We start from the raw sequence: 8,789 nt of genomic DNA on the forward strand, positions 1-8,789 counted from the left end.
CAGCTTCTTCAAGCACAAGTGTATCTAAAAACCATTCGTCTCAGTTGTTCCTTGAGAACTGCGGATTTGTGGAATTCAGTTTCATTTGGAGACTCATTTGGGAAAAGCTAAGGCATAACTGGCAAGAAAAAGAGAAAGGAAGGGACAGCAGGAATGAAGGACAAAAATCTCCATGAAAATCTAGCACATCATTTGTAATTGTCAATTTCAAGTGTGTTCAGCATTACGACTTCCAGATCCATGAACCAGAATAAACATCTTTCTCAGTTATCCTGTCTCAGGCTTTCTGTTACAGCAACCGAATCTGAATTAAGTCAGGAAGCTGATTTCTGTTTACTCCTTTTGGAAACTATAGAGTTACTTGGGACTTTTAGCACACAATCCAACATTGGTCTACTTCTTCATCAAATAGCACTATGGTAATTTGACACCTGCCTCATAGCTACTGTGTTGAATTTCAAACCTAAATATCCAATAATCTTCTGTCTACTCATTTGTCCTGAGACATGGCCACTCTGGGACTAGAAACGCTTTAGGATGTTCCAAGAAGTGACAAAATTTGTGTGAACTTGACAGCAAAGGCTGGGTTACTGAAGTTCAGGGAAACTTTGTGCTTAGATAGCTGTCTGAGCAAGGAGCTGAGGACATCCAGAAGGTTCCTAGCTTTCCCAATTAACTGCGAATAATGGCATCAATCAACCTTTAAAGAGGTGGAGGACGAAGCTCAAAGGCTCAAGAGGACTCAGCCGCATGCGTGGCTCACGGTTGGAGAGTATGAGTTATTCCCTAACTGCTGGCTGTATTCACATTTATTTATAACAATAATGTGTGTGTGTTCAATAAAACTTTATTTGTAGAAGTAAGCAGTAGGCTACATTTGGCCATGAGCTCGATCTGCCAATTCCTAGGATCATCTAAACTTCCTAAGGTTGATTCTGGCTCACTGTGTAGACCTCTCCCAGCAGTGATTATGGGAGGGTCTAACAGTGATCTATCTACTCCCAATACAAGATAATTTGATTATCTTTGATATCCCTACTGTCTAGCCAATGTACTCAGCAAATGTTTATTGAATCAAATAATTGACATCTGTAATACAATAACTGGTCCTACCTCATGAGTTCCTTTGGAGAAGGAGTTAATATTAATCACTTATATGAATGGTGCCTGCTTCATATTTTTAAATCTACATACAGTGTTTATTATTAGAGGTCTGTAGGTCTTTATTGTAATATTCAAATCTAAAAGGATTCTAAAATGCTTCAGTCTTATAAGCTATTTGGAGCAAAAATCTTAATTTTTTTGTTTGTTTTTGTTTTTCAAGACAGGGTTTCTCTGTAGCTTTGGAGTCTGTCCTGGAACTAGCTCTTGTAGCCCAGGCTGGTCTCTAACTCATAGAGATCTGCCTGTCTCTGCCTCCTGAGTGCTGGGATTAATATTTTTAAGGGTTATCAAGTCCTGTCAATTCAAGTTCCCAAATTTATTAGGACCCTGAGTCTATGATTGTCTCTGTCTAGACTATCCTAGTCTGCCTTCTGTTGCTGTGATAAATATCATGCCCCAAAGCAATTTGGGGAGGAAAAGGTTTATTTTAGTTTACATGTTATAGTCTATCATGGAAGGAAACCGAGACAGGAAGTCAAGGGAGGAAGCAGAAGCAGAAACCAAGAGAGGAACACTTCTTTCTGGCTTATCCCCTCTGGCGTATTTACTCATCTTTCTCCTGCAGCCCAGGTCCATCTCCGAGGGACAGCACTACACACAGCGGGCTGGGCCCTCCTGTATCAATCACTTAGAACTGCCTCACAGACACTGACCACAGACAAGTATGATCCAGCCACTTCTTCAACTGAGGCTCTTTTTCCTAGGGGACACTGGGCTGTATCAAGTTGACAGCTACTACTAACTCTGACACATGTCCCTGTCATTGCTAGCTTAGATTGCTATATTGAAAGCTTTACGTGGTTCTGTCTCTTATTTGGACCTTGGCTAATCCATTTTCAGCTGTGCATCCAGACAAATGTGATCACATTTCTCCGTTAAAACCATCCATGCCCTCAAAATAAAATCCATATCCACTCCCAGATTTTCATGCTTTATGACACTATTTCTAGAGGCTTTATGTTCCATCAAAGAGTGAACATATATTGGTTGAATGCCTAGGGACGTGACCTCAGAACCATGAACCAACCAGAGCTTTAAATATCAAGTGAGACTGGAGAAGTCACATGAACAAAAAAACAAACAAAAACATTCTAGGTTCCAATAAGTGTTAAAAGGATACAGTTGTGAGCTATGTGCTGTGTCAGGGCATTGGAGTGACATTTCACTGATTTGTTCATTTGCTCATCCATTTGACAGCTTGGGGCATGGATCTGGCCCGGTTTGCATGTTGGAATAGTTATATCTGCAGCCCAGGTAGGAGCTTAGTTAAGAGCATGGTCCTGATTGATCTATTCTTATCCAACACCTCTCTTGCACACTTCCTTGTTGGCTTGCGTCTGGGTTGATAGCAAGCCTATTTGTTATAGAGTACCATGTGTGCTTGCTCTGTGTGTTCACCCCTCAGAGTGTTCATGACAAATGGCAATGGTCCCCTAGAGCAAGAAGACACGTGTGCCCTGTCACATCTCCAGTGCCAGGACAAGGGTTGTGTATGTAGGAGGTTCTCGGTCTCTATTTCCTGAACAACAGATGAAGAATTAATATCCTTAAATAATTCTCCTGGTCTAAAGGCCAGATCATTTTGCAGGGGAAACTATATGTTCTTTGAAATAGGGTGCCACGTGACTTAAGTCAAACCCACGTGAGACACTGCACTCATTATTTCCATCTGCTTTGCTGTTAAGATGAATATTAGAACACTAAACACAACACCTGGATTAAACTAAGAATGCCTTTCAATTTGTGCTTCTATATTTTTGAACTCCCAGGCTATAAACAAAAACATAGCCTTCTTTGGGGAAAACTGGAGCCATGAAACCACAAACTTCTTAAGTAAAATGTACTTTTCTTTCAATTATCTTAAGTAGCCAGTTTTAAGTAGAGAGTTAATTAGACCACTATCATCCTTTTGATATGCAGATTTTCTTACCCTGAGATGGTAAGTTCTCAGACGCTCTGTGTACCTGTACTCCTAAATGACTCTGTCTCTCCAGTCAGAAAGTTGCAGCTGAAGTTTCTGATTCTTACAGGAGGAAGCCAGCCAATCTGTTTAGATCTCCCGTCTTTCACTATGACAACATTTCCGCTCCACATACTACAGGGGAATTTATTCACTTTCCTAACTAGTTCTATTAATCTGTGTCTAGTTTACATACTAGACATACATGAGCTGTGATTAAAATTCAAACTAATGGCTAATAACTTTGTTAAGTAAGAGGAATCCAGAGCCAATATAGAAAGAAGATCTGTTAGCACAACCGAGAAGAACAAGAACTTAATGGGAAGAGGTGAAACAACTGCCAAAGAACCCTTCTGCACAGCCAGGAGGAAGGACACAAGAAAGTAAAGGGAGAAAAAGAATTTAAACATCACTTACCCGCAGCTCTTCCTTAGTATTGAAACTATTCAGAAGTTGTTGATAATGTCTATCTGTCATCTGTCGTAGCAGGGAAAGGAGACAGGCAACAAATTCCCCCTAAGGGAAAAAAAATCCCATATTTTAGAGGAAGGATAAGGAGACCATCAGTAACTTAGTATGAACTGCTCTCAGAACACTTCACAAGCTTGCTATGATCCCAGGTTCACCCTGTGATGTCCTCTGATCTAAATCACCCTAATTACAGTCAAAAGTTCCCATGTAATGATCACTATCTACTTGGTAGATTCGAAATTTTCTATTTGAGTATATTTACTATGAGGGAATCTTTTCACTTGGGAACTAACTGCATTTATGTAAGTAGGGCCCTTGTCCATTACTTAAACACTTAATAGACCTCCACTCTTTATATCATTTAAGACTCATATCCGTGCTAAGAAAAGGCAAAGCATAGGTTCAAATGGCATGAAGCACTGTGTGTGGTGGTGGGTGCCTGCGCCCGGCTGACTGAAACAGGAGTTTCCTAAGTTTGCAGACAGTCTGGAAATGTGACACCTTCTGACCAAACAACAACAAAACAAAACAAATAAACAACAAAACCCCCCCACCTAAGTGAAACTAGAAACCCTAAAACAAAGAAACAAAAAACCCCAGACCAAAACACACCAAATATAGGGTTAAATAACAGAGCCCAAGAAACAGAGCTAGGTGTTGGCAGAACTGGAGTCATCCCCAGGTCTCTTTTGCTCCAAATCTCTTCTAATTTCACATTCCTTTCCTGAGTTTACAAGTCCCCGTCAACTCATCCGAACCCTGCTCTCTGGACTCACTGGGTAACAGAAGCCATATAATGCATAATGCTGCCTTCAATCTCCGTTTAGAAATGGTTTTAGGCTAGCAGCCAATCCTTGTGTTTGAGGTCTATGGAACTAACTCCTATGAAGTGGGATGCTTGAAAGTGAAACAGAGGAGTGTACACATCATCCTTGGGTTTGAAGCGTCATATAAATTGTGCTAACTTGCATTTCCTAATACACTTCTAACTTGAAACTATTGTTTGTAATGCAACCATTATGTACTTATGTACTTCTAGAAGGGAAACAACACATAACACAAAAGCAGACATAACAGGATAAGCAGCTGCTGGTTAACTGGATGTATCCGGAAGCCCACCTGATCTGGGAAACAGGTCTGAGTGTGCAAGGAAAAGACTATAGGATCACATTAAAACTGGAGACTAAGAAACCTGAAAGGTAGATTTTACTGCTTGGGCAGTTGGACTAGCTCAGTCAAGTGTCTCCTTGCAAGTCCCACAAGAACCCCTAGAATACAACTTAGTGGTTATGCCAAAGAAATCTGTGATACAGGTAGGTTCTTCACATGTAGACAGCCATTTGTGACACATAGACATGTTAACAGTTGCCCTTCTACATTAGAGTAATATCCAGAAGTCTGCCGTATGGGCTATGGTACAGTTTGGATCCGAATTACCCCAACAGGCTGTATACAGAGTACTTGTGCCAAGGCTGGCCTCTTTCAGGAGGCTATGGAAGCTTTGGGAACAGGGTCTGGCCGGTAGAAACAGGTTACTAGGGGCAAGCCTTTGTAAGTTCTAGCCTGGACCCTGGTTCCAGTTCTGCTCTGTTTCCTAATCCAGCATGATGTAGATAGCTACCAATGCAAGCTCCCACGGCTCTGGATGCAGCCACCTTGGCACACTTTCTCCACTTTGATAATTGCAGCACTCAAATCCTGAACACAAATCTTTATTCCCATTGACTGTTTGCTGGGTATTCTGTCACAAGCACACAAAAATACCTGAATCAGTCTAGTAGGATTATCTCGCAAGCCCACACACGATCCTGCCAATGAACAAAAGAATTCTGGATATGTCACACGCAAGCTAGGTTTTAGGGAAAACAGGGTTTTGATATCACAAGATTCAGAGGACTTTAGGTGACATTATGAGCATTTTCATCTAAGCCAGGGAGTGAGCTCTTTCTCTGGTAGCCTAGCACGGGGATCTCAGGAATCTGTGAAAAAAACAAAACAAAACAAAAACACAAAAAACCCAAAAAACAAAAACAAAACAAAACAAACAAACAAACAAAAACAACAACAAAAAAAGCTAGGTATAAAACACAGCTTTCATTTGCCTGAGACATTTGCTGTGATTGGAGCAAACATTCTGTCTCTCACTAGCTAAGTGGTCAGTTTAGTTCATCCCCCCCCCACCAGGTCTTGTAGACCAGGCTGGCCTTGAACTCACAGAGAACTGCTTGCCTTTGCCACCCAAGTAGTGGGATTAAAGGTGTGCCCCACCACCGCCCGGCTCAGTTTAGTTCATTATAAAAAAGTGGGTCAGAAAACAACTTCTCGCCCTGTTTCCTCTGGTATTACAATATTAGGACAAATAAAAAATTTATGTTACGTTGTCTACTCTTGCCTACTTTTAGTTGAGCATGCCTAGCTATTAGCAGGAAGAAGAAAAAGCAGGCAGTGGAGTGTTAGGGCAGCAGAGACGGTAGAGTGCCAACAGGGGTCTAGCCAGCACTCCGACCTGTGGAGACAGCACAGCAGCTGGCTGGGCGACAGAGGCAGAGCAGAGGGGGGAGCTGGCATGCTGAGCTGCAAAAGCTGTAGAAAAGCCTCCAGACATGCAGCTTCTAGAGCAGCGGCAGCCGTTGCAGGGTGGCACCAGCAAAAGCTGGCAGTAGCTGCCTTGTGAGAAGCCGTAGCTGTGGTGGCTACTGCAGTCAGAGACAGCGAGAAAAGCCAAGGATGTGGCCAGGGGGCAAAGACTAGCGGGAGCAGAGAGATGGGGAGAATGAGTAGAAAGTTGAGGCTGATGGAGAAATAGGCTAATGAGAGTCAAGGAAGAGAAACAGACTGCGGTTGCTGAAAAGGTTCCACAGGCTTGCCAAGGCTTTAAAGCAGAGGGTCTCAGTCACTCCAAGGCCAGAAGCTACAACACCGGACACTGACAAGGGCTCAGGAATCCCAGCTCCCTAGACATACTTAAGAGATACACAGGGGTAAGGGTCCAGCTACCCGGGATTTGCACAGGTTTATAACACTTGAGAGAGCCACCCGCTCCTGCTTCCAACTGTTGCTGCCACTCTCCATCAAATGTGGAGGACAGAATGCTGCCAAAGGCCAGCATTTCAAGAGCTTCTCCCTTGGTAACCATGGTTTTTGTTTAGGTAGAGCAAAATGATCTCAGCCAGTTGAATAAGAAGAGGTGATGGAGAGGGTCCACTAATTGACTTTTGTGTGGTGGGCATGTTCATTATCCTATTTATTGTAATGTTTCCTAAGTGAATATAATATACCAAGTGATTTTTAAAAAAATACAAAATTCATTTTTTTCAAATTTATTGTATTTACATCAATAATAATCTTTTCAAAAGGCATTGCTAACACTCCGATTTATGGAAAGATACTATGTGTAAGTTACTATACTTTGTATTGTCAAATTCATTCCTTATTAGAGACTAGTTGGGGGGACACTATCAAACTTAAGATAATAATCTGGTTTCACAACTAGCAAATGGCAAAGCTTGCATGCGAATGTAGATGGCTTTCGTTCTAGAAGGCTCTACCCAGCGGCTTTTCCTACTTCCCAACTGGTTTCATGTAGGAAACAAAGTGAATTTAGCGGATACAATTCAAACATATAAATATATAAGAATCTATCTATTGATAATACTGCTTAATCTATTATGGTCTTTCTTAGAATGGAAATTAGTTGGTAGGGGTTCAATCAGTTTTTATTCTTGGTTTTTGATATTATATACAAACTTTCCAACTTATTTAGTACATTATTAATATACTTAAATACTTTTTTCAAAAACCCTATACATATTAAAATATCTTTAAATTTGAAAAATTATATATTGTCAATCATAATAACAACAAAAACAATAACGAATAGACCTTCAATAGCTTATTATAATCTATGTATATTGATGATCTCTCTGAATCCAAGAGATTGACTTTGTCTGCTGTGTCTGGGCTAGACCCACTGGAAATACCGTATCATTATGGCACTCCCCACTGTCCCCAATACGACCCACTGCCAATGTCAACACTCCAGACCCTCTGCCATTTTCCCACATCACCTATAATCATAACTTCAAGTCCTTGCCAGGAGATTATGTGTCTATTATTTCACTTCTACCTTTTCTACTATTATATAATTTTCATTACTATTAAAATACTTTAATAATGTTTTATGAATTCTCATAATTTGTTAAAAATAATAAAAAATCATTGTCAAAACTTACTTACTTAACCAATTGCCTTTAAAGTTCAATAGTCTTCAGCTGCTTTTATCCATTTTTATGTAGAGAAAACAATGGGCATTTCTATCAATAACTGCCAAGAATATTTTATGTCTACCTAAAAAGTCTTCAAGAAAGTTTTCCTTTAGCATATGCCTGTTTTTTCCTGGTATTTTGTAGAATGCTACCCTTTTCTTCTCTAAACACAAGCCAGAAACTGTACCTGAGACTTTACACAGGCATGCCAGGGAATCTTAGACAGGGCCAATGCTGAGTGGTCACCTGCTACACATGGCATTTAACATAATCACGTGCAAAGAAACACATATGCACTGCCGCCAACTCTGCTGGACAATTAGTTGAGGGTGTGAGACAAATGGCCACTTATGTTGCTTTATAAAACCTGCTATGTACAATTAGATGTTTTAAAGGAACCAATTACAATGGCACACTTCTTTTCCTAGCCAGAGAAAGTATTTTAAAGTTTAAAGAATGGTTGGTAGAAGAACAAAGGGTAAAATAAAACTACTGTTATCTGACTTTATGATTCAGCAGAAGCGGTCCTCCTGCTGGGGTTGCTGGGAGGCAGGACAGCAACGTGGCTGTTTCAGAGCCCTGGGAAGTGCATTGTGACTGGCAGCAACTGACTTTCCTTATAGTGTGTTCATTTAAGAGGGACATTTAGTGATGAATGTGCCTGTAGGAACTGCAAGGCGTGCACTGTATAAATGCCATGTAGAAACTCCCTGCACAGAGCCTATTATTTATGGAAAAATGAGGAGGTGTTACTTAGATCTTCATGTATAGAGTGAATGATCAAGGTATTTCTCATGTCAGTCATTAGGGAAATGGAATTTAAACCTTCAGGGAGAGAGCTATAGAGTCTTTAGAATACTCCCAACTCTGACACACTCACACACACATACAGACACACACACACACACACACACACACACACACACACA

At 40.8% G+C, this 8,789-nt stretch overlaps 1 protein-coding gene across 3 annotated transcripts in view; it reads right to left on the reverse strand.

Annotated features, from left to right (window-relative positions):
- Positions 1-8,789, reverse strand: part of Dock4 (dedicator of cytokinesis 4) — a 393,633-nt gene that overhangs the window by 93,061 nt on the left and 291,783 nt on the right. For all 3 annotated transcript variants that reach the window (XM_013347825.2, XM_026782419.1, XM_026782413.1), the window contains exon 26: positions 3,542-3,640. In XM_013347825.2, coding sequence (XP_013203279.2) covers positions 3,542-3,640 — 99 coding nt within the window. The remainder of the gene's footprint in view (positions 1-3,541; positions 3,641-8,789) is intronic.

The sequence above is a fragment of the Microtus ochrogaster genome, chromosome 1 (genome assembly GCF_000317375.1).
Source record: "Microtus ochrogaster isolate Prairie Vole_2 chromosome 1, MicOch1.0, whole genome shotgun sequence".
In the NCBI taxonomy this organism is placed as follows: Eukaryota; Metazoa; Chordata; class Mammalia; order Rodentia; family Cricetidae; genus Microtus; species Microtus ochrogaster.